Source organism: Ruditapes philippinarum, unplaced genomic scaffold (assembly GCF_026571515.1).
Source record: "Ruditapes philippinarum isolate M1 unplaced genomic scaffold, ASM2657151v2 ctg7112_1_1_1_1, whole genome shotgun sequence".
Taxonomy (NCBI): Eukaryota; Metazoa; Mollusca; class Bivalvia; order Venerida; family Veneridae; genus Ruditapes; species Ruditapes philippinarum.
In genome coordinates, this window is record NW_026852665.1 from 58,572 (window position 1) to 86,230 (window position 27,659).

Sequence of the window (27,659 nt, forward strand, 5' to 3'; positions counted from 1 at the left end):
GATACCATTTAAAATAAGATCTAATAACTTAAGTTTGGAGATTATTCTGGAACAACAGATACTATAGAGTTATTAATTGGATCACATATGACAAACTTGTTGATATCAAACATATTTTTGAAGTCTGGTTTAAAATATGATAAACAAGATCAACAAGGAAAGGCGGCGTTCAATGAACGCAGCCCCCACCCGACCCAGTTACAAGAGCCAGTGGCAATGAGCCCAGGAGGACCCAAAACAAAAACAGGACAGGGCACAAGGCAGAGTATGGGCAGGCTAACCCCTAGAAATAAAGAAGTTAAAGAAAAAATAAGTAAACTTATATGTTGAACGGGCAGATAATTCGGAAAATATTAACGCATGAGCTATGATCATAATTTAATTTGATATTATATGGGAGTAAATATAAAAACTTCAAAATTCAAAGTGTCAAGTAAATCCTATGATAAATTAAAGAAGTAAGAGAAAAAAAAATGTTTAGAAAAGAAATTCCAAGTTAAATGGGGAAATAGTTCTAGAATTAATTCCTGCTAGAGTTATAATACTTGTCAAACATGATGTGGGTGATAATAAGTAAAATATTTGCAGATTCAAGAAGATACATCAGAAAAACTTACAGTAAAAATAACATTTTCTTAACATAAAATTCTAAGGGTTCATAGGGGGATAATTATAGTAAATGAATTGGAAGTAGATGCCTTACGAAATGAAGACGTTATAGTAAAAATAACATTTTTTAACAAGCAACAAATACAACAACATTTTTAAAAAGAAAATTTAATGTTCAAGTGGTAGATAATTCTAAGAAGATTTGGCTTCTAGAGTTATGAAACGTTGATACATAAGATGTGGTTGTGATAAAGAAAACATATATTTAAAGATTAACGTTCATACCTTAAGAAATAAAATTGTATAGTAAAAATATTTTACTGAACCAAAACTTTATTCTGAAATATGGAAGGGGACGTGGACGCCGAAGCCAAAGTGAATAGGGGGAAAGCTTCGTCCATATACTTTTGTAAAGGGCGAGCTAAAAATTGTCAGAATCGCCTTACTAAAGTTGGAAAAAAATATAATAACACAAATAAGGAGTATAACCTTACATTGTTATATAATGTGATTTTTAATTTGAAAAATAGAATCATTTGTGAAGACAGAAGCATTTACATTGACTACAATTTGGTAGTTGCCATCCCGGATCACAACGGGATAGATTGCAAATTCCCGAATCTTTTGCACATGATCCATTAGTAAAACAATGACACTGGTATTTACAGTCTGGTCCAAAATGTTTGTGGCCACAGGCTGAGAAAAAAGGAAGTACATGTATATTTCTATATAAGATTATATCCTACCTTTTAAAGACGTATGTCCTTTTACAATACATGTTAAGTCTTACAATAGCCATGATAGAAATGTTTTGTCCACTAGCTTGTAATTTATGTTATATCTTGTACTATTTTCTATTATATAAAAGCATGAACTTATCATATTCTGCGATATTCAATAACATACAAGTGTTTCATATTTTATTTTCATATATAACTGGAAGAAGAAAAACGTGTTTGGTTAACACATATGCCCTCCCCCCGACCAAAATTACAGTCATAACCCATTCACTCAGTTATTGAAAACATATTGTCCCTAATAAAATAAACAAAATTATAAAACTTGGCAGTCATAAACTTTTGTTATTGTGCAAAATGTAAGTCTTTATTAATCGAAGAAGTTCAAAAATGTTCAACTTACAATAAAAGTTCATTAAATATACATGTATATTAAAGTCAAACACAGTAACACCAAAAGTTAAAATACCACACCACCTATGATATGGTCTTTTCTAAAAATATGGGAAAATAAAAAAAGGGACTAAGAGAAATTAAGGGAAAAAAAAAAAAATATATTCTAGGAAGACGACCTTGACTTGTGCCCCAAAAATTTGGGAAAAATCCAAGGTAGTTTTCCTTTCCCAAATAGGGAAAAACATTTTTAATAAAATAAAAAGGGGTTGGGAAAATTTAAAGGGGTGTGGGGAAATGTACTTCAAAAAACCCCCCTGGGGCTTAAAAATTCGCTAAACCCCCCCTAAACCAACCCAAAAGGGAAGCATTTTTAAATCCTACCATAGTTTTAAATAATTTTTTAAATTAAATAAAGGGGGCCCCTTCAGCAAATGTGTAAAAATTTTAAATTTTTTTAGCCCCTTTGGGAGAAAAAATTTATTGAATACCTTTTTACAGCATTATCCTTCACCGGGGGGCACCAGTGACCGAACCCCAAAACACACACATACACGCACGCAAAAGGGAGCACGCACGAAAAACATCCCATACATCCCCCACCAATAAGGTAAAAAAAAAAAGCTTTTCCCCTAAAAGAATTTCCCCCTCCCCCCTTAAAGGAATTTTTTTGGACATAAAATTACCTCTTAAGTTTGGTTGTAAAAAAACATGAGCCCGAACGTTTTTTGGGAATAGATATTTTTTCCAAAAAATTTTTCAGAAAAATTTCCCAAGGGTTTGATCACCCCTTTTAAGTTTAAATTAAAACCCCCTCCCAGCAGTTAGAGGGTGTTATTTTTAATAGCTTTGGCGGCCCTTTTGTTCAGTTGAGGAACGTCCCGTAAATTTATGAAACAAAAAAGGGAAAATACTTAAATTCTTATTGAAGTTTTCATTACAACATCCCAAGAAAATTTTAAACCCCTGAAACAAGCTGAACAAGATTCATTATAATTTGGGGCGACCATTGTTGTAAAACCCAAAAAAATTTTGTGGGGAAATGTTCACATCAAGGGTTTTGTTCTGGGCACTTTCCGAAATATTTTTCATTGAGTTTTAGAATCAGCAGTAATACCTGTGGAAGTCGGACCGGATATTGTGCAGTGAAGCAAAACGTACCAGCCATGTGCACAACTAAGGATGATAACTGATCATTCCAGTGTTTTTTTTATTAAAACCCCAAACCATGCAGTTTCTTTCCTTTTAAACCCCGGAAAAATTTTAAAAAATTTAGTTTATGGGGCCATATTGGCAACCGGAAAGGGGGAAACCCTTTTGGGCGATGGGCACAATTTTAGGATGGTACTGTTCACCCTGGGGAAGTTTTTTTTAAAATCCCGGGCGGGAAATTTGACCCGTAAAAAGCGGTTTAATAATTTTTTTAAGATTTTAAGCGGCAACATTGAAAACTTCTGAGCAGAACGTGCCGGCCAATGCTTAATAGGGTTTTTTGAACTCCCCCAACATTTTTGGCCCCTTTTGAAAGTCGGCCCACTTTTTTTTTCTTTTTTAAATGGGAATGGGGGGGCCCATTTTTTTCAATGGGCGGTAATTTGGTAGGCAATTTTCCCGGCAACTAAAGATTTTTCCGATAACTCCTTTTGAAGTTTCTTAAATTCCTGGAAAGGGCAGTTTGCCCTGGGGAAAGCCGGGCAAGTTTTTTTGGTTTTTTTATATACTCTGGGGGCTTTTTTTTGGGGCAGCGGGCCGGGAAAGGTTGCCTGCGAAAATGTACAACATGGTTTAACTGACATTCTGTGAATGTTTTAAAACCCCCGGTCGAAATTTTTGGGCCAAGGAAAGCTGGAAAAGATTTTTCTATTTTTAAAATGGTGGCCTTTCCTTGAAAACCCGAGGCAAAATGTCCCGGCGATTTTGCAAAAACTAGGAAAAGGGTTTTTAAAAAAATTTTAAATTAAGTTTTTCATTTTAAATTCACCGGGAAAGTTTTGAAAAGGTGAAAGGGCCGGAAAATTTATTTTTGATATTTGATTAGGTCTGGGGGCCAATTTGTGCATCCAACAGAACTTTGTGGGCGTTTTAAATTTTTAAACAAGGGGATGGACTGATCACTGCTGTGAATTTTCAAATAAATTCCCAAAATAAAGCAGAAAATTTTTTGTAAAAGGGGACAAAACTTTTCTTTTTTATAGCTCGGGCGACCTTTTGGGCAGATGGAAAAAACTGCCGGGGGATAAAAAAAACAATTTTGGGATGGTACGGGTTTCACTTCTGTGAACTTACATTAAAACACCACCACTAGTTTTGGAGATGAAGCGCGGACAAGATTACCTGACGGACGAATAAAAAAAAAAGATAGTTTCTATTTATAGCACAGGTGGCTATTTTGCGCAGCGGAGCAGAACGGGGCAAATTGGGTTTTGAACCTGATCACTTCTGTGAATTTTAAATTTGGGAAATCTACAGCTTTTTGATTTAAAAAAACCCCGGAAAATAAATTTTTCGATTTTGAGCTATGGGGCCACTTTCCCGCATGGGGGGAAAGGGGGATTGTGTCGGCGAAAAATGCACAACAAAGGGAAATGGTATGGATCATTTTCTGTTGAAATTTTACATTAAAATCCCACCCTTTTTTGGGATAAAGGGCGCGGACAAGTTTTCCCGGAGGGACGAAAAAAAAAAACGTTTAATAAAAATTCCCGGTTTTCGGGGGGCTTTAAAAAAAGAGGAACTTAAAAAGGTATCAACCTTTACAAAAAAGGGAATATGGGGCTTTAAATAGTTGAAGGAAAAATTTAACAAAAAATTTAAAGTTATATTTGGGGGAAAATTAAAAATTAATTGGGGGGAATGGGATGCTACAGTTATTTAACTTACACAAAAGATGCCACGTAAGAGACGAATGCCCCGTGAAATTTTTCAGCAATCAGTAAAAGAAAAGAGAATGAAAGTAACTTATTTCTTTATACTACTTATTTGATATGAAGTGCTATTTTTTAGCAAACTAAAACAACACATTGGGACAAGGGTCTTGGATGTGACATATCATCTTGATGTTGTAGACATTTATGATACTTCTATGTATGACAATGTTACAGTTTGGAAACTAATGTGTACCTTCAATCTCTTTTTATGGGCATAAGTACCTTCAAACTATTAGAGAGACCTAAACTTTGGAGGTAAGAACATTGATCTTACACACAACAGATCATCTTGATGTTGTAGACATTTGTGCCAAATTATTTTAAAACTGAATGCATGACAAAGTTAAAGTCCGGACAAGAATGTGTGTACCGTATATTGTATAATTGCGATAGTGTGACCATTCAAAATATAAGTATGACCTTGATCTTTGAAGAAGGGACGTTGTTTTTTGGACGAAACACAACTTGGACATGACATGATTGTTGTGTAAGTGGGGACGCAGAGACGACGGACGGACGTCCATGGGCCTTAGCCGCGACAAATCGTCTTGATGTTGTAGACATTGGTGCCAAGTTATTTTAAAATCCTTCTATGCATGCAAAAGTTAAAAGTCCGGACATAAATGTGTATTTTCAAACTTTTCTCGTAAGAATGAGTGCCTTTTAACTATAACTGTGACCTTGACAGTTGAGGTAGGGACAAGGATCTTGGACGCAAAATGTCGACTTGATGTGGTAGACATTTATGCCAAGTTATTCTAAAATCCTTGATGCATGGTAAAAGTACAGTCCGGACACAAATGTGAGTACCTATAATCTCTTATTGTGATCAAGTGAAACTTCAAAATATTAGCGTGACCTTGACCTTTGAGGTAGAGACATAATTCTTGGACACATTGTCTTAATGTGTTAGACATTCATATCAAGTTATTCTAAAATCGTACAATGCATGACAAAGTTACAGCCCGGACACGACTGAGTGTATCTATTTACTCTTAATTGTGATGACTTGAAACAACAAGATTTTAGGCTTTCCCTCAGCTATTTTTGTGCCCCCACGTTAGTGGCGGGCATTTAGATTTACCCTTGTCCGTCCGTCCGTCTGTCCGTCCGTCCTTCCGTCCGTCCTTCCGTCCGTCCGTCCGTTCACTTTTGTGTCGCACGTAACTCAAAAATTATTTGATCTAGAGTCATGAAACTTTACAGGAATGTTGATCAGCATGTGTAGTTGTGCACCTGGGTATTTTCATCTGGATATTTTTAGTATTTTCAGAGTTATTGCCCTTGACTTAGTAAAATTTTGCAATTTTCGACTTGTGTCGCATGTAACTCAAAAAGTTTTTGACCTAGAGTCATGAAACTTTACAGGAATGTTGATCAGCATGTGTAGTTGTGCACCTGGGTATTTTCGTGTTGATATTTTTAGTATTTTCAGAGTTATTGCCCTTGACTTAGTAAAATTTGGCAATTTTCAACTTGTGTCGCATGTAACTCAAAAATAATTTGACCTAGAGTCATGAAACTTTACAAGAATGTTGATCAGCGTGTGTAGTTGTGCACCTGGGTATTTATGTCTGGATATTATTAGTATTTTCAGAGTTATTGCCCTTGATTTAGTAAAATTTTGCAATTTTCAACTTGTGTCGCATGTAACTCAAAAAGAATTTGACCTAGAGTCATGAAACTTTACAGGAATGTTGATCAGCATGTGTTGTTGTGCACCTGGGTATTTTCGTCTGGATATTTTCAGTATTTTCAGAGTTATTGCCCTTGACTTAGTAAAATTTGGCAATTTTCAACTTGTGTCGCATGTAACTCAAAAAGTTTTTGACCTACAGTCATGAAACTTTACAGGAATGTTGATCAGCATGTGTAGTTGTGCACCTGGGTATTTTCATGTGGATATTTTTAGTATTTTCAGAGTTATTTCCCTTGACTTAGTAAAATTTTGCAATTTTCAACTTGTGTCGCACGTAACTCAAAAAGAATTTGACCTAGAGTCATGAAACTTTACAGGAATGTTGATCAGCATGTGTAGTTGTGCACCTGGGTATTTTCGTGTGGATATTTTTTAGTATTTTCAGAGTTATTGCCCTTGACTTAGTAAAATTTGGCAATTTTCAACATGTGTTGCACGTAACTCAAAAAGTATTTGACCTAGAGTCATGTAACTTTACAGGAATATTGATCAGCATGTGCAGTTGTGCACCAGGTATTTTCGTCTGGATTTATTTAGTATTTTTTAGAGTTATTGCCCTTCACTTAGAAAATTTTTGCAATTTTCAACTTGGATTTGACATAGTCAATTTTAAAAAAAATTTAATGGGGAGGTTGCCTCAGCAATTTTAGATTTTCAAAACCCGGGGGGGTTTTGTTTGTGGATTTTTCAAATTTTTTTGGGGAGTTTTTTTCCTTTCTTAGTAAAAAGATTTACAGAAAAAGTGGCGCGGGGGGGGCACCCTGTCCATGGGAAATTTTCTAGTTTTTTTCCCTTTTTTTAATTTAGTTAGTCCAAAAATTTTAAAAAAGTGGAGCGAGGGGTTAAAACAGCCCCTCTCCAAAGAATTTTATATTACCTCAATGATTTTTGCCGATGAAAAAGCCCCCTTTTCTCCGGGTACAGTTAACGAATTTAATATCATTTTTAAAAAACATTTTCTAGGTTTTTTTTCAAAAAACAAATTTAAGGGGAAACCCAAAAAATGAGGGCATGGGGGTTTAAATTTGAGGGAAATTTTTGTTTTGGAGCTTAGAACATTGGGGATTTTTTTGGGACTAACCGACGTTTTACACCGTTTTTTCTTTTTTGTGGAAATTTTTTAAACCTTTCCCTTTAATTTTTATGGCCAATGCAAATTGGTTTCCAAAGGTAAACGCGCTCTTTAAAGTATTTTAAAACTTATTTTGTAAATAGTGTTTGGGCCCAAAACCCCAAAAATTTTTTGTTTTTCAAATTTTTTGGTAGGCCAAAAAATTGTTTTACCCCGCCCTTTTCTATATTGGGGGGCTGAAATTTTTTGGGGTTTTCAAAGATTTTAAATGATTGGAAAAATACCTTTGCAAAATAAAAAAACTTTATTGTGAATGAAAAACGGTTTTTGGCCTTTCACTTGAGGAAAAAGTTTGGGGTTTTTCCTTATATTTTTTACAATTGGTTTTTTAAGTATTGGTTAAAAATATTAGATGCCCCATTAAAAAGTTTTTTGTAAAAAAAATGCTTTTTTTTTCTATTGGGGCAAATACACCCGACCATTTTAATTTTGGTCAAAGGATAAAAAAATTTTTTTGGATAATTTTAGGGTTTTTGCTATGTTGTGTACACTAAATAAAATTTTAAAACCACAAAAAAAAGGGTTTTTCAATGAGTTGAAAGGGTTTTAAAAAAAACAAGAAAAAAAGGAAACAAAAAAGGCAAAGGCAACGTTCAACAGGACGCCGCCCCCGGAACACACCCCAAAACAGGAAAAACCCCGAAGGCACCAAAAAAGTACCTTTGGGGTGGGGATAAGGGCCCAAAAAAGGGGGGGACATTTTAAGGGAAAAAAATAAACAAAAAAAAGGGGCCCCTAAGGGAATTAAAATTCAAATTTGGGAAAAATTGGTTAAGCTTTGTCGATCATCAAACAAAATTAAACGGGATAAAATGGGATAAAAATTTAAATTATTTAAAAAATTTACTATTATTGAATTTTTAATTGTACGTAATTTAAACATTTTTAGGGTCAAATCCAATCTTGGCCCCCTCTCCGGGGGCTCTCCGTTAGAAAATTTAGGAAAAACCCCAAGGTATTCCGGGGAGAACAAAGACTTTTGTAAATTTAAAGAATGAAATTGATGGAACGATTTTAAAACTTTTAAATTTTTAAATGTCCGGTAAATCGCGAAGTATGAACAAATTTATAAGTTTCCAAAAAGAGTAAATTTTCCCGTGTCCCATTTTTTAATAAATTACAGAATTGGTACTCAATAGAAATTAAATTAAAAAATAATACTGTGGTACTTCTAGGACAATGATTTTTAGAATAATAAGTATTTTTAAAATTTAAAAACCACATTGTTGACATCTTTCAGATATGTCTTCTGTTTAAAAACCAGCATGTAGTATGTTTACATCATTTATTACCCCTCACTTTTTTCGTAATGCTAATTTCCCATAAGCCTCTGGGAGTTATTCTTACTGTTAATGCAAGTGTACCACGTGACTACGAATTTTGTACTGTTACATAGGTAACAGTATTTTTAACAGTATTAAATCTGGGTCACGTGGTCTATTTTCTAAATAAAATGAAATAAAATGGCCGCCATTTTTTTCTCGATTCATTCTTATTTTTGACGATAGGGCATCGCCGAAGTAACTATTACTCTGATGAAATTTAGTTCTTTGCAACCTAGAGTCCCTTTCGCGTATTAAATATCTTTTTGTTGAATAGTCAACAGGAAACATCCGTTTTCAACGGAAGTAATTGTAATGTAAATAATTTTGTGTCAAACTGGAACATGCAGACAATTAAAGCATGCAACAAAGGATAATTTAACAATTTTAACCAGTGAAACGTTACAGATAGAGTTTGTGGACATACATCTGTAGGATATCATCGTTATTTTCTAAATGCACTTTGTCAAAAACCATGCGAAGAATATTCTGGATGCACGAAGGATCAGATTTCACAGATCATAACCTTATAAATGGGTTAGTGTTTTGCTTTCTGAATAAAACACAGCTTATTTTATGTTTATGACTGGTAGATATTATCACTTGCCTAAAGAATAAAAGAAAAACAGCTTCTCAAGTAGGTCTACAGTGCACTTAAAACTTGCAAGGTAAGGACAGTTTAGTTATTGCTTCTCTTGGCTTATTTTTGTTACAGTTAGATTTAGTTGCCAAATTCAGATCATCACAGTAGATAGTGTTCTATCTACGCCTCGGGTAACAGTATTTTCCTCGGGATGATATTTTTACTGTTACCCACGAACCCATGTGTTATTTATATAATATTTACTTATTTTAAATTTAATGTAACTATTGTGTACACACCAAATGTTTTTGTATTGTAAATGTATGTGTCAAGGGACAGTGGCCTATATCACGAATAAATGAGTTGAGTTAGCGTGATCTTGATCTTTGACATAGGGACGTGATTCTTAAACGCGACAAATTGTCTTGACGTGGTAGACATTTATGCTTAGTTATTTAAAAATCCTCCGATACATGACAAAATTACAGTCTGGACACAAATGTGTGTATCTATAAATTCTTATTGTGATAAAGTGAAACTTTAAAATAATAGTGTGACCTTGAACTGTGAAGTAGAGACGTGATTTTTAGACGTGATACATCGTCTTGATGAAGTAGACATGAATGCCAAGTAATTCTAAAATCCTTCAATGCATGACACAGTTACAGCCCGGACACGATTCTGTGTATCTAATTGTGATAATGTGAAACTTCAAAATGTAACTGTGACCTAGTCCTTTGAAGTAGGGACGTAATTTTTGGCGTGATTGACATTTATGCCTTAGGCTAGTAATTTTAAAATCATTCGATGCATGACAAAGATACAGTCCGGACACGAATGAAATGGGAACGCACAGACAGACAGACGGACGGACTGACAGATGGACGGATGGTGCGATTTTAATATGCCGCCCTTCGGGAAGGCATAAAATCATGTTCTTTGTATTGATGAATAAGTATGGAAATTATAAAGCCATTTGTTTTGATATTTGCTATAAATGGCGGCAACTGAAGCAATATACGTTGTAATGATTAGTGTGTAAATTATGAAATCATTTGCACAGGTATAACTAAGAATAAATGCAACTTGCCAACTTAGATTAAACTCGTAAGGACCGACGGAGACAGACAACTATATATCTGGGGGCATATAAAAGCAATCAAATTAATTAAGGAGAGTCTCTTTTGTTGTTTTTTACCTTATGGTGAATGCATCATATTTTTGTTGAATGATAAAGCAATGAATATGCTGGAAACAAGGGAAGTATTAGAGTCGGAATAACAACACCTTAAATTAGTGGTAATACGCCAGTGAGCAGTAACTTATTTAAACTGTTACATGTTACTTACTCTATTAACATTCACAGCTAGCCGACTGTTATGTATCGTCAATTTTCAATTTACATACTCCTGGATAATTCGAATGATTAATGGGACGAAAAAAAATATTGTGTCTTTCTTCAAAATAGTCGACTGTTTAAAAAGGCGTTTACAATCAGAGCTTTCGATCACACTTAGTTATAAGTAATCTCCTTTAACGGAGACACAGGCAAACTTTTCATTTCATTTCTTAGATTTGATTTGTCATTCATTATTCTGTAAATGTCCTAAAAATGGAAAACACTAGACAGTCAAAGAAACACAATTTTTCTCCATATAAAGAAATACAATGGTTTCCTAACTTGACCCGCGTGGGTCAGGTAAGAGCGCTAAGATTTCACAATAGTTGTCACAGTGAACTCTGGAGACGTAAAAGAGCATGTCAAATGAATGCCTTAGACTTTTTGTAATGATCATACAATATCCACAATATCTGTTTTTGTAACTTCCAGGGTTTGTTCAAGTCTTGTTTTAAAATTACTCGGTGATTCTGCTGGCGTCTATATTTCGTTTAACATATATAGATATTTTTACGCTTCAACCCCAAAATATATATAGAATTCATATCAAAATTCATGCTGATAAAATGTCATTTTAGGGTAATTTGAGTACATAAGATAATTTTAATATTTTTGTCAATTTTGCCCGAGTATTCCTTTGGGGACACCACTGAGATTATTGTTTTAGATGCTAAGACTGGAAATATCATTCTAAGTTTTGTGTAACATTTTATTTTGGTCCATCCAGACCGATCTCTTGCGTGCAACACTTCAGATTTCCCTTTCTTTCAGACTCATCATTTTTATTCTGATTAAGTATCCGAAAATGAGGAGGGTCACAACGAATTGGGCAAGAAATTAGGCAACAAAGAAAAAAAAGCATTAATTTTATTCTAGGCATATATCTCGACTTTCTTCTGCAGTTGTTTCCATTTTAACTTCACAATCTATGTAAGATTTCAAATGGCATGTGTTAAGGCATTTTGATCTTTGAGCCGAGCTCTATTTAAGTTTTGTTTGATTAACTATGAAACTTTCGTTGAAATGTGTACTATTTGAATGCAACAGAGTACTTACAGTTATTACAAGATGGTCCTTTCCAGCCAGGTAAACATCCTTCGCTTACACATGTTCCTTTGACTTTGTCGCAATTCAGCTTGTCAGCGCATTGACATGGATTAGAACATCTATCTCCAAACGTACCAATGTAACACTCTGACATGACATGATTAAAACTAACATAACCTTATAACATAAAGCATTTTTTTGATTATTTTATCCATTTTATTAAAGAAATTTCAAGTCGTTATGACAATACTTAATTCACATGAAACTAATTATTTCATTGACGTTTTGCGTAAAACGTATCTTCAGAGAGATGCCAGTGTAATTAAAGCATGTCTGTAACACTAAGTCAGTTTATATATTTACCTGCTTCGTATAATTTGACTTCGCAAAGTGTTAATACAGTGCCCTGTTTTTGAATCTTAAGGTATTGAAATAATCGAGGTTCAATGAGTTCCTTCAGAAAGACATGTCCCGTAGAAGAATTAATTGGTAACATAGTACCTATCTGGTTGACTTCCATTGAAATATTGTTAATGTAGACAGTTATGTTTTGACTTTGATCCTTATGATCTGAAAATATTGCTACAAATTAAAATAACCAATACATACATTTCAAATATTAAAATTCGGATTCATCTTGTTATGAATTCGAATAAAATCATATATGGCAATGTTTTCATTTAAGTTCAAAGAAAATTGTCGTGTTATAATAGATGAAACATATATTTAACTCAGTAAGACTATAAGAGAATGTCGGTGAATGATAATAAGCAGTAACAATTATCTTAAAAATCGTGAACAAATAGCAAATACAAAAAGCGAATGCTTCGAACCAACCAAAAATGAAAGGGGAATAAGAACGTGTTTGGTAAACACAACCGCCCCAAGCCCATATTTTTGTCAGCAACAAATTTTCAAGAAAAGTTTACTCATTCACTCAGCTATAGTCGGACAAATTGCCGACAAAAAGTAATTATAAAATAAAAGCAGTTATAGAAAGTTTATGAGATATATATATAAATGCAAGAGCTTGACCTTGAACAAAGCGACTCCAAACACCACCAAAACTTAAAGGATCACGGAGGAATAATTCTTCCTAATATGTTTTTTGTTGGGTTATACGTCGCACCAACACAGAAAATGTCGCGTGGCGACTTTCCAGCTTCAGTAATGTATAGCGTAAAAGATGTATGTCCAAATGCAATATATATATATATATTTATTTAGCACTGGGGACTTGACGTTTCTGACCAGTTACTCCATCTAAAGGTAGAACAGTTCTCAAAATATGTCCGTTCTAAATATTAAAGACACCTTTCAAAAGATAAAGGTTATACATGCCACCTGTAAAAGTGTAAATATTTGTAATTTTGACCTTGACCTCTAACTTAACCTGAAAGAGGAAGACCGGCCTAGACAAGACCATATTAAACATAAAAGAAACCAATTTAAAAAGAAATAAAGGTTGTATGGGCAACACCGTAAAACATATGTTTTTACACCAGTTACTTTTACGTTGGTTCCAGTGACAATAACTCCACAAAAGGTTAAAGGACTATTTAAGGTATAAACCTAGCAATATAAAAGATATCCACAAATAAATAAATTAATTTGGTAAAATGTAAGATAAATCCAACTTGTCTAAATAGGATAGTTAAATGTCAATGACCTCCAGATAGTCGCATTACAAAATGAAATAAAGTTTTAAGTCAATACAAAATTAATGTAGTTAGGTTTAATGACACTTTAATTTAAGTAAGAATGTGGACAAAATAGAGAAAATAAGAATCCTCAAAGAAAACCCAACACGGCAAATTGAAAATGTTGCAGGCTCGGTTTGATTGAGCCTGTTAATTGACGGTACTGTCAAGTGCAAACTACCGTCCACGACCCCTAGCATGGGCTTTAGCAGAATTCACCATTTTTACACGAAAATGGTGAAGTTTTGAATTTAAAAACATCAGCAGATGTGCTCATACGGCGGTTATGACGGAACCTTCAATGTGACACGTTCGTGTCATTCCATGAAAAGCAGTGTATTGTCCAAAATTAAAAGAATGCATGTGCCCTAAACGTAGTAAACGAGAAAACAATGGGCGGAACTAAATACAATGGAATTTTGAAAAGGGGGTCAGAGGTTATGAAGCTTGCACATTACAGATATTTTGTCAAAAGACAAATATAAAAAGCAGGCAGCATATCCTAAGTTGTTATATTGTAAGTAAAACTCTGACCTTTAACCCTATGACCCTAAAATCAATAAGGGTCATGTATTTGACATGGCTGTTCATACTATAAAATTTTACAACTGTAGGTTGATTAATACTTAAGTTATTGGGCGGAAACCGTTTTCAATTTTAAGGTAATAGTGACCCAGACCTTTGACCTTGTGACCAAATAATTGATAGGGTTCTTCTTCTCAATATCGACAATCATCCTATAAAGTATAAACTCTGTGCGCCAAATGGAACTTAAATTTTGCTTCAGAAACCACAATTTTCAGCTTAAAGATCATTGTCACCCTGACCTTTGTCCTTATGACCCTTTAAATAAAAAAGGATAATGTATTGGACATTGCTGTTAATCCTATAAAATTTCACCGCCGTAGATTGATTACTACCTAAGTTATTGATCGGAAACTGTTTTTAGTTTTACGGCAATAGTGACTTTTACCTTTGACCTTGTGGCCCAAACGTCAATAGGGGTCTTGTACGCAATATGGCCAACAATCCTATGCTTTTTGAATATTGTGGGCTGAATGAAAATCAAAATTAAGTTGTGCTTCGGAAACCAAATTGCTAACGGACGGACGGACAGCAGACAGGCGGACGGACACCAGGGGGTATAACATAATATGTCCGAAATTCTTTCAGGCACATAAAAAGCAGGCAATATATCCGTCGCCTGCAACGTTTTCAATTTTGCCGTGTTTCTTTAGGGATTCTTATTTTCTCTATTTGTTCGGTATGTGAAATGTTTTGAGGTAAACTATGTTTCAGTGCACGCCAGAATATCGAATATTACATAATTTGGATTCCCAAATACTAAATCTACTTATGAGGCTTTGTACATTGTAGTTAAATAAAAGAGAGTACACTAACTTTTCATCAATTCCGTTAGTGTAGTGGTACTAGTAAATAAAAACACATGCAAATACAAATTAGCTTATTAAAAAAGATATGAACCAGGTAGGGGAAACATATTTTCACAACAAAATTACACGAAAACTGCAGACACAGTTTGATTGGGTCTATACAGGAGGGATAATCAAAAAGTACAACATTCCTCACACACACTAGCACCGGCTTGAGCAATACGCAATGTACAACACTTAAAAGAGTAAAGTTAAGATATGTGTTGGGGTAAAATGCGTTTGTGAAAGTTTGGTCTAAGAACACACGAAAGTATGCACGGTCTTGTAATATCAATGCAGCTTTTGACAATGATAGCAAGAACGTGTAAATCACGACCATGCAAAGGGACACTTATAATATAGAATAGAGAAAAACAGAATCCCTAAAGAAATTCCAACACAACAAAATTGAAAATGTTGCAGGCTCGGTTTGATTGAGCCTGTTCATGAACGGTACTGGTAAGTGCAAATTACCGTCCACGCCCCCTAGCAACGGCTTAAGCAGAATTCAACATTTAACACGAAAATGGTGAAATTTTGAATTAAGAAAAATCCGCAGATGTGCAGTCACATAAATGCCATGTGAACCAATCCGAATGTTATAAGAAGAAACAACTAGAAAAGAAGATTAAAGTAAACAAAATATGAACATAATGAATACTGACATGATACAAAGATATTTATGATATAAACCAGATTTTTAAAAATGTTGAGCTTCTAATTGGAAGACAGTGATTCGCTTATTGAGAAAAAAGAGTCATGCGCATAAAAAATCGATCGATTACGGTAGCGCATAAATTTTGAATTCATGTGAATTTGAGGTATACGAGGGGTATATGTTAATTAGTAGCATCGGCAGCGCGTTTTTATAGATAAATCATGCCTGTGAAAAATGATTACTAGAGTCCTTCCAAACGTGCATCATGGAACTTTATACACTTTTCCAGCCTAATAATACATAACTAAACAGTATTTATGGATATTTGTTTGGGTATACTGTTTATATACTGGCAGAGAGCGCTTCCGACGTCACTACCGGTTTCGAACCGGCGGCAACGAAGGCAAGACTTGATGTATGCATTTAACTGAGTGTTCAAGTGACACTACCCCTATCAGGCACAGCGACATGGGAAACAATTCCATAACTTTAAAACTATAGAGGGTGCATAACCTTTTTCACGCTCCTGCTACGTCGAGCAACAACTGGGCGATCGCTGTTTTTAGCTGCTCACATTTTGTTTGCGAGTTTATTGTCGCGATAAACAAAAAGCCACGATTCATCCCCTGTTACAATTTCTCTTAGGCGTCTAGGGTTTCGATCGTTTAAGTGAAATCAAACGGGCGTACACTTTCCTTAACTTTAATTTTTCTTTAAAGATGGAAAATACATATGAAGCACTAAGGCCCGATACGTCACTTACCTCCTCCTCGGTATATCTTCTATTTTAATCAACTATGTGCTGATGTATATGCGGGGATCATCCTTAACATTAGTTCTACTATCCTTAAGCATTGACACCTACGTGGTTACTGTTCGATATGAATTGGGCATTTTCTCTAGATCTGTTTTTATTTCTGAAGAGCCCTTACCCAATAACCCACAAGTTTCGTAATAAGCTCTTTGCTCTTCTCTTAAATTACAATGCAACTCAGTCATGTTAACCAGCATACACAAACAAGTATTTAAATAACCAGTTAAAATTTAATTGCCCGTGCAAATCGTGCTAAAATAGACTGTTGGTTAGAAAAATCAATAATCTTTCAAACAGTATATTAAACAGGTACTTCAAATCATTGTTAAATTGAGCTGTTGTCACTTATTAAAAATATGCCCCTCATATTATTGCATTAAGCAGTGTAATTTAAAGATCCTGTATGTTGTAATTGAGGTTGTATACCACACTTAATTGAAATTATATATATGTATATAATTATGCTTATAAAACAAATTTTCAAACATCGAAGAATATGTAAGATATGTACTGCAAATATTTGTACATATTGTATGAAATCATTAAAATATATGCATTCATTTCTTACTGACAAATTTGACTTAGACTTTATAGAAAATATTTTTTATTACCTCCCTTTATTTTCATGACACGTTAAATTGGTAATATCTTTAAAAAATAATGCTTTTTGGAACTTGCAAAATTGATAAATCTTAATTTGAGCATCATATTTAAGATATAAAACCATTAAAAAATTGTGCTACAGGATCATTAAATGTATTTAATATTTGACTTGAAAAGGTCGATTAAAACTTAGAATGCATTGATATTTCATTATATGAGAGAAAGACTATAATTCAATGGCATTTAAAAATCTAGTGCAATATCATTTTTGGCAACATACAATAGTATCATGCAAAAGCCAATTTTTACAGCCGTCATCTTCCAATTATATCATATATTAAGAGAGTATACTTCCTTGGTAATTAAAACATTTATTACTGCCAGTACAAAAATATTATAAGTAAAAAAATGTACAAAGTTATCTTTCTCAAGTATAGAAATTATTAGGTATCTTCTCTATTACGAGCATTGAGATATTATTGAGTAAAATTATGAATCAATTCAATCGAACGCGTTACTATGAAATTGCTTTTTTTATAATATATAAAAACAAAAGCTTTTGTCGTGAATATAATCATACAGCTATTACGTATATACTGTACATCTTTGATATAAAACAATTAGTTATAACAGAACTGAGACCATAACGTTTCTTTACTATTTCTGCTAACACTATTTTCTTTCAATTGGCTCTTCACTTTTATCTGCCATTAGTTCAGCTTCAGTGGATACTTTATGTACTTTAAGGTTTGGGGTCTTTAACCATAATAGTGGCGTCATAGGTTAAAGCTCCAGTAATAAATTGATCTTTCAGAAGTTGACGTACTCTAAAGAATAGAGATGCAAGCGTTTGTTTTTAAGTCTTCATTTACGAAGGCAATTTTGTAACCACAGTTTTTTTTTAAGTTATTCCCTTGACTGGTAGAGTTGTTAGGTTATTTTCGTCACCATTTTCAGAAACACCACTCATACGGAGACACTTTTGTCAGTTATACTACTCAGCCGTGTCAGTATCAAGTTCATTGCTCGCAATTCTTCATTCTCTTGTTCAAGATGATGGGTCTTTCTGTTAAGTCCTGTAAGAACTTCGTCAACAATAGCCTGAACTTATATATCTGCACTTAACAGTTTTGATTTAAATGTTTATTTAGAGAGGCAACGATAACAGCAATGTCCTCTTTTGACAGGAAAGGTGAGGGAAGTTCCTACTTTTTCTCTCTCTTATATAGGTGTTGAGCATTTGGCGCTTTCAGCTTTACTCATGATAACGGTAGCAGACTTTTTCCACTCTGTATAGTTTTGAAGTTTCAACGCGCAGTTGATTCTATTAATAGAACAGTGTACAAAAATCAAGGATAAGAAAGTGTCAAACAGTGTACTTTTTCAAAAATCAAGAGCAGCGTAATTCCAGTTAATAGATTTACACCCATAATAACCGATAAGTACATGTATGTGTGGAAATTGAGAAGCCATTAGTACCGAAATAACTTAAGATATATAACCAAGACAGATTTATATGAACCATATACATTTTCATTGCGCTAAAAATGGCCAAAACTTGGGGGTAATGGGACCCATAGTTATGTTACTTGCCAAGATCATAAATCTTTGTGTTGATTAGTAAGTGTGTAAATTATGAAATCAGTACAGTTAGAATATGATAAACAAGATCATCAAGGAAAGGCGGCGTTCAATGAACGCAGCCCCCACCCGACCCAGTAACAAGAGCCAGTGGCAAGGAGCCCAGGAGGACCCCAAACAAAAACAGGAAAGGGCATAAGGCAGAGTACGGGCAGGCAAACCACTACCTAAGAATAAATAATTAGAAACTGATAAGGAACTAAAAGAAAACAAATAAATGATTGAATATTAGGCCCATAAAGTCAAAAGGCACAGGGGAAGGGGACATGAGACCCGGGGAGGGGGGAATAAATAGAATAAATAAAAACTAGGGGCAAAGGGGAAGATACTTACCGTAGACGAGAAAACAACAAGAGACACAAAAGTGTCACCAAAACAGTATAAAACAACATAGACAAACATCTGAGGAACACAGAGGGGCGCCGCCTTGGAACGGTCAGCAGCATAAATACTGCTGTGGAGTTTAAAACATATTTGTTTTTGTTCTGTCATCTCATTTTTTCTTCTTTTTTTCACAAAAGTACAACCAAATCGTGTATGTGTGTATCTCAAGACGGAAATGCAGACGACAAATTAATTTTCTAAATGTGTGCATTTTTACATTGTTTGCATTTTATCATGTTACTTCGGAATGTTTCCCCCTATTTCACTTTAATTCGCATGTTTGCTTTTTTCATTTTTTCATCGTTGCTGCTTAGCATATTCATGTTATGTTTACGCGTGTACAAATATATTTAACATATACCATAAATCGACATATGGATTAGAATAATGACTTTAAATTAAACAAAACGTCGAATAATAACAATGGTTTCAATGGTTCAATTACTACTAACATTTATCTATAATTATATGATATCATATTATCTAAGCTTTCTTGTTTTAAATAATGTACACATGCGCTTGTACATCTGAAACACATAAATGCGACAATGTAACAAGAAAAAATATATAATGAAAAATGCGACGATTCAAGAATGCAAATAAAAAATACAACAACAAAAAGTTAAAACAGAAAATAAAACATAATAATGAGAAAAGGGGGAAACATGCAAAAGTTTGATTTTGTCCTTTCGCGTTTTCGCCTAAATAAAGCAAAAATGTGAAATCAGGAAAAGCGAAAAAAAGGGTTGGAATTCAATTTGTATCCACAACAACTGTTAGAACTTTGGTTTGCGGGGAATCATCCATTTACAGTATCTCGTCGCATATAAACATTCCGGGCTAAGCGTGTGATTTGGTGCACTTTTCTAAGCTAACATACATTCCAGGGTGATGCCACTCCGTGTTCCTGAATGTTTTGTAAATAAAGGCACATACTATGTTTCAGTTTGTAATTTGTTCTCAACGCTGGGTATCTAATCATCTTTATTTGTTTTTACGTTATACCCCACCCTCCTTTTCTCCTTTCTTTCCTGTTCTTGTCCGGTTTATTATAATATTAACACAGTCTTTAGTGTTTTCTTGAGTTTCCTGAGTTTTCCTTGATTTCTTCGTTAGCAATAGCAACACACTGTCCTTATTTTTCTTTTGCTCGGTTCCAAGTTGGATTCCGTGTTTGTGGTTCTGTGTAACTGTATTTTGTAGGGACTGCATTCATTAAATGTCACCTTGCGTGTGTTTAAGTTTGTTTATACTCGGCGCCGGAATAGCCACATGTCCCGAGATTATAGCATCCACTGTAGTCACATCGGGGACCTCTTTTTCATTCGGAATCTTCGTTCAGTAGTGGTAAAGGAGACGACATTATACTGTCAATGCATCAGCTTCCTGACCGACGATAACAAAAAAGGCCTTCAGAGTTAGTCACGACAGGTCAATTAATCATCTCTAGCGCTTAGGGTGACTTGACCTTGACATACCGTGTACCTTCATCTCCGCGACATGCACGCCTCTGAAGGGATTTGGTGAAGTTATATCAACCGTGCTTTGATGATCGTTACTTTTATACTGCGTCGTATCTTCGCGATACATGATGGCGTAAACACCTAACGTTTCTGAGAAGAACTAAGTAAAGAAAATTGTAGATATTAACTTATATTACTTATTCCTCATTGTAAGACAGATTAGTACCAATATTGTCCAGCACATTTAATAAATGATACTTACAAAAGGGTCTGCCAAAAATTCTTAAATAGTTCACAAGAAATATCGAACCCAAGTCCAATTGCCACCAGGAAAACGTAGAATCGCCTCCGTTTTGTGCTACGCTGCATGTTGCACATAGATCCTTATCATTATATGAATTAACTGGTGAATCTGTCCCGTCAATTGCACGGTCGGCGCTACATGTTGTGTATTGATTTGACTGGCGTGTTGTTGCAGATGTTGTACTGCGAAGGATATTAAGATCTGAAAAATAACTCAACATTTAGACAACACAATCATATCATTCTAGATAACAACTGCAAAAACTGAGTTAACAAAAATAGTTTGCTCTCAGTTTTCCTTTTAAATGTATTGTTGTGTAGCAAACATAGCTAGATCGATAAACCTGTCTTGAACTGAAAATACAAGAAATAGTCTTATCAAATAATACTTTTTTAAGTTGAATAAGTTGGCGTACATCAAAGTCACTTTTTATGAGAAAAAGTCGTAGAAATAAGATTTTGATAATTTTATATAATCAAAACGTTAAACCCCTTATCAGAATTGATATACTTATTGTATATAAAGCTCTGTATTGAGCTATATACGCTGATCATTAGCCGCAAAATAATAACAAATTTATAGGTATTTACACAATGAGAAGATATAAAAGATATGGATCAAATATTGTATCATGCCACGAATGAAAATGCATTTTATTAGATATTTTGTTTGTTTTACAAGCGTTGGTTCATAGAATACCATCGATTATTTCTTACAAGAACAACAAACATTTACGTTTTAAATTATGAAAACATTTTACGATATGGTCATGACACTGAATTCGTAGTAAACAATCTTTACAAATTACGATGTCATGAAAATGACACCTAATTATATAACAGATATACCTTCACAAACAAAGACTTATCCTTCCATGTTAAATGTTTCAATAACTATTCTATAAACATACAGGTGAAAAACCTTCATTACAGCCTAAGGAGTTTTCTAGTACTGTCCTTAAAACATGTTGCTGAGTTGATTGAGATTTTTATGTTGACACCATATCGTACGTTATAAGGCTAACTTGATAATTTACATAAATTCAGTATAATAAAATAGTTTAACGAAGTATTGCAATATGACAATTATATTACTAGCTAAGGCTAATACTATTCAAACAGCTTATCCAAACATAAACAATTGCAATTCTTATATAATTATTAATTAATCACTTGCAATATATAGTCATAATTATATAGATTTATATTTGAAGTGAAGAATGAAATCATTGATTTGAAATTAAAAAAAAAATTACCATCGTTACAGCTGTCTCCCTGCCAGCCCGATTCACATAAACTAAGGACACAGCTTCCATTAATATGATAACATCTCGAGTTGTTAATACAGTGACAAGTATCATTACAATTAACTCCAAAATGAGGGAAATTGCATGCTTCAATAAGAAATTCATACACATAAATTTTATATTATTATAATCGCAAGAATTCAATAGGATATCAAATATTTAATTTACTTTATGCATTTCAGTAAGATATAAAACTCGTTTCAAATAAAAGCAATGCACAACTTATAAAAAACTATAACCTTCAGCATGATTTTGGTACCGTCGGACTAGGTAACATCTAAAAAATTATATGTATGACTATAATTAGGTCTTAATTAAAACGTGGTTATAAATGAATATGGAATGCTTGTCACTTCAAATTGATATTGATTTATTTAAACACACTTTGCTTCTGCAAAATATTCCATTTTTACAAAAAAAAACGAAGTAATACCTAGATATTCAGCAAAACAGTGTTACCACTTGACAAGGCACATGCGTTAAAACAATTAAAACTTAAGTTCTGGACATTAATAATGCTCATTCTGTCATTATCAAGTAGTGATAAATTGAATTTGTATTTCAAAAGATTGACTTTTGTAATGGTAATTGACAAACATTTGATATTGGAAAATGAACAGGCTTAATTATTATTCTGCCAAAAATATAAAAGACTGTCCCATATTTTTATAAATTGAACATTACGGGTAAATCGGATGGATATTTGCAAAAATTCATTGTGCCGCGTGAGCTACTTATCATTCATGCAAATAAATTATAAAATGTAAAGGAATTATTGCACATTCTTAACATATTTTTACTTTCACCTGTTCACTCACTATATAACCTTTGACGGAGATTATGTCACTTTTACCATTTTCCGTCTGTAATGTTGCATGTGAAAGGATTGAGACAGAGGCAAATAGGCGAACAGTTATATCCAAATGATCTTTTGGGGAATCTGTTTTACTATATATATTGTAATTCAGGAAAAGCTATAAATAATATTCATTTACAAATTCTCAGACACAATAAGTTACAGTTTTAAAATAGAACCATAAATCACGACATAAACCACAAACATTGTAGGTTTGGTTTGATTGACCTGGGTCATGGTTGGTAGTGGTAGGTGTAAGCTATCGTACTAATGTTTAGCACCGGCTAGGTGCAAGTGGCAAACATGTCATTAAATTTGAGCTTAAATGTTATGGGGAATACAATTCCACAGTCTGTGTACTGTTCTAAGGTTTTGTTATATTTGTATATATGACCAAATGCATTTTCGCTAAAATATTTCAAGGTGATTAAGTTGCTTTCCGCACTTTGATTTCGATTTCACTAAATCCTGAGCCAAAACAGTGCTACAGGGCTTTAATTTACATTAACAGCAATGTCTAACCATATATTATATAGAAAAAGGTAAATTAAAGCAAAATAAATCGGACAAAAACATATCAACTATTTACATAATCATTAGGTTTAACAATTTGTTGAATGAATAATTTGTGTGCTTGTGTCACAGCTGGGGCCAAGCCAGCCCGGATCGCATGAACCAGTCTTACAATGTCCAATTATAGCATTACAACATACAGTTGAACAGTTAATACCAAATCTTCTGTAGTCACAAACTTAATAAGAAAAAAGCCATAAGATTATGATTTTATTTTAGCTTGTATTTGTTTAAACTAGCAATTCTAACATAATATATAACACATCAATTATATGATACAAATAGCGTGTATGCAAAGCTCTTCAAACTTTGTTGCTTTTGCACTAACATCAACTGCATGCTCTTAGCTTAAAGTATACAAACTGGTAAATTACTTTATAAATCAAAATTGAAGGCAAAACAATCGAAGACAAAGATATCGTCATCTTATGATTTACATTAAAAAAGGTTCTACAATTTCTTGAATGAATAATTTGTTTGTACCTTTGTCACAGCTTGGGCCATGCCAGCCTGGATCGCATAAACCTGTCTCACAATGTCCAGTTATAGCATTACAACTTGTATTATCACGACAGTTACATACAGTTGAACAGTTAATACCAAATCGTCTGTAGTCACAAACTTAATAAGAAAAAAGCCAAAAGATTATGATTTTATTTTAGCTTGTATTTGTTTCAACTAGCAATTCTAACATAATATATAACACATCTATAATATGATACAAATAGCGTGTATGCAAAGCTCTTCAAACATTGTTGCTTTTGCACTAACATCAACTACATGCTCTTAGCTTACAATATACAAAAATTGGTTAATTACTTTATACATTAAAATTGAAGGCAAAACAATCGAAGACAAACATACCGTCATCTTATGTTTTACAAATTAAAAAAAGGTTCTACATGAATAATTTGTTTGTACCTTTGTCACAGCTGAGGCCAAGCCAGCCTGGATCGCATAAACCAGTCTTACAATGTCCAGTTATAGCACTACAACTTGTATTATCACGACAGTTACATACAGTTGAACAATTTATACCAAATCTTCGGTAGTCACAAACTAAAAAAATATGATCTTACCTTACCTGGTTATTGATAAAACTAGTAGTTCTAACTAACTTACAAATCTAAAATATGATAAATATAGCTTGTATGCCAAGCTTCTCAAAATTTATTCCTTTTGGACTAGCGCTAACTGCATGATCTTAGCTTTAGTATACAAAAAGTGAATAATGTATTCATTCAAATAAAAGCCAACGTAATCAGTGAAATCATACCAACAACTAATTTTTACATGGACATTAATTTCCTCCATTTGTTGAATGGATAAAACTTGTTTGTACCTTTGTCACAGCTGAGGCCAAGCCAGCCTGGATCGCATAAACCTGTCTCACAATGTCCAGTTATAGCATTACAACTTGTATTATCACGACAGTTACATACAGTTGAACAGTTAATACCAAATCGTCTGTAGTCACAAACTTAATCAGAAAAAAAAGCCATAAGATTATGATTTTATTTTAGCTTGTATTTGTTTAAACTAGCAATTATAACATTATATATAACACATCTATAATATGATACAAATAGCGTGTATGCAAAGCTCTTCAAACGGTGTTGCTTTTGCACTAACATCAACTGCATGCTCTTAGCTTAAAGTATACAAAAATTGGTTAATTACTTTATACATTAAAATTGAAGGCAAAACAATCGAAGACAAACATACCGTCATCTTAGGTTTTACAAGTTAAAAAAGGTTCTACATGAATAATTTGTTTGTACCTTTGTCACAGCTGAGGCCAAGCCAGCCTGGATCGCATAAACCAGTCTCACAATGTCCAGTTATAGCATTACAACTTGTATTATCACGACAGTTGCATACAGTTGAACAGTTAGTACCAAATCTTCGGTAGTCACAAACTAAAAAATTATGATCTTACCTTATCTGGTTATTGATAAAACTAGTGGTTCTAACTAACTTACAAATCTAAAATATGATAAATATAGCTTGTATGCCAAGATTCTCAAAATTTATTCCTTTTGGACTAGCGCAAACTGCATGATCTTAGCTTTAGTATACAAAAAGTGAATAATGTATTCATTCAAATAAAAGCCAACGTAATCGGAGAAATCATACCAACAACTAATTTTACATTGACATTAATTTCCTCCATTTGTTGAATGAATAAAAATTGTTTGTACTTTTGTCACAGCTGAGGCCAAGCCAGCCTGGATCGCATAAACCTGTCTCACAATGTCCAGTTATAGCATTACAACTTGTATTATCACGACAGTTACATACAGTTGAACAGTTAATACCAAATCTTCGATGGTCACAAACTTAAAATGAAAAGGCCATACGAATTATGATCTCACCTTACATGGTAAGTGACCAAACTAGTAGTTCTAACTAATTTACAAATATATTATTGATAAAAACGTGTTTACAAAGTTCCACACACTTTGCTACTGTTGCACACACTAGCATAAACTAAGCTTAAGTATACAGAAAGGTGAATTACCATATACATTAAAATTAAAGCCAACAAAATCGGAGGATGCATTCCAACAAATTATTTTTACATTAAAATTAATTTCTATCATTACTTAAATGACTAATTTGTTTGTACCTTTGTCACAGCTGAGGCCACGCCAGCCTGGATCGCATAAACCAGTCTCACAATGTCCAGTTATAGCATTACAACTTGTATTATCACGACAGTTACATACAGTTGAACAGTTAATACCAAATCTTCGATAGTCACAAACTTAATAAGACAAAAAGATATGAATTATGATCTAACCTTAGGTTATGAGTGTTAAAGCTAGCAGTTCTAAATAATTTACAAATCCATAATATGATAAAAAGCGTGCATGCAAAGCTCCTCAAACTATCTTACTTTTGCAATCACATAAATTGCATAGCCTTATCTAAAAGAATACAAAATGGTGAATTACTGTATACACAATGTACATTTAAAATTAAAGACAAGAAAATCGGAAAAAGAACGTACCAACTAAATAATGTTTCATAAAGATAAGGTTTTATATTTTGTTGAATAAAAAGTTTTTTGTACCTTTGTCACAACTGAGGCCAAGCCAGCCTGGATCGCATAAACCAGTCTTACAATGTCCACTTGTAGCGTTACAACTTGTATTATCACGACAGTTACATACAGTTGAACAGTTTATACCAAATCTTCGATAGTCACAAACTTCAACAGAAAAAACAACAAGACAAAAATTATTATCTAACCTTATTTTTGTCGTCTGTCAAAATAACAGTTCTAAATAATTTCCAAATCTATAATATGATAGAAAAGCGTGTATGCAAAGCTCCTCAAGCCTTTTTATTTTTGCAATTACATAAATTGCATTGCATGCTCTAAGCTTAATGTTTACAAAAAGGTGAATAATTGTATACATTAAAATTAAAGTCAAAACAATCGGAGATATAACCTACCATTTACTAATGTTTTACATAATCATAATGTTTTATTATTTCTTGAATAAATAATTTGTGTGTACCTTTGTCACAGCTTGGGCCAAGCCAGCCTGGATCGCATAAACCAGTCTTACAATGTCCAGTTATAGCATTACAACTTGTATTATCACGACAGTCACATACAGTTGAACAGTTAATACCAAATCTTCTGTAGTCACAAACTTAAAACGAAACGGCCATAAGAATAAGATCTAACCTTACATGGTAAGTGAATAAACTATCAGTTCTAACTTATTTACAAATCCATTATTGCGAAAAAACGTGAATACAAAGCTCCACAAATTTTGTTACTACTGCACTAGCATAAACCGCATGATTTTAGCTTTAGTATACAGAAAGGTGAATTACCGTATACTTGCACCTTAACATTAAAGCGAGAAAACGGAGGATACATCTCAACAAATTATTTTTACATTAACATTAATTTCTATCATTTCTTGAATGAATAATTTGTTTGTACCTTTGTCACAGCTGGGGCCATGCCAGCCTGGATCGCATAAACCAGTCTTACAATGTCCAGTTATAGCATTACAACTTGTATTATCACGACAGTTGCATACAGTTGAACAGTT

General features: G+C 33.6%; 3 protein-coding genes across 3 annotated transcripts; all 3 read right to left on the reverse strand.

Moving 5' to 3' along the window:
* Positions 1 to 1,141: 1,141 nt before the first annotated feature.
* Positions 1,142 to 12,435, reverse strand: LOC132720475 (scavenger receptor class F member 1-like). Its single transcript, XM_060704628.1, has 3 exons — positions 12,212 to 12,435; positions 11,858 to 11,995; positions 1,142 to 1,305 (listed from the first exon to the last, which is right to left on the reverse strand). The coding sequence occupies exons 1-3, from the start codon at positions 12,366 to 12,368 to the stop codon at positions 1,142 to 1,144; spliced, it is 459 nt and encodes a 152-aa protein (XP_060560611.1). The 5' UTR covers positions 12,369 to 12,435.
* A 7,645-nt stretch (positions 12,436 to 20,080) lies between these two features.
* On the reverse strand, positions 20,081 to 25,684 carry LOC132720483 (multiple epidermal growth factor-like domains protein 10). The gene is made up of 8 exons (XM_060704639.1): positions 25,663 to 25,684; positions 25,365 to 25,502; positions 24,926 to 25,063; positions 24,505 to 24,642; positions 24,067 to 24,204; positions 22,104 to 22,241; positions 20,855 to 21,049; positions 20,081 to 20,271 (listed from the first exon to the last, which is right to left on the reverse strand). Exons 1-8 carry the CDS (start codon positions 25,682 to 25,684, stop codon positions 20,081 to 20,083), a joined length of 1,098 nt encoding a protein of 365 aa, XP_060560622.1.
* LOC132720466 (protein draper-like) lies at positions 25,643 to 27,653 on the reverse strand (the record flags this gene model as incomplete). Its single annotated transcript, XM_060704616.1, has 5 exons — positions 25,643 to 25,922; positions 26,213 to 26,350; positions 26,660 to 26,797; positions 27,111 to 27,248; positions 27,548 to 27,653. Coding segments are annotated over 5 exons (711 nt in total), but the record flags the coding sequence as incomplete, so codon positions are not given.
* Between the last annotated feature and the right edge of the window lie 6 nt (positions 27,654 to 27,659).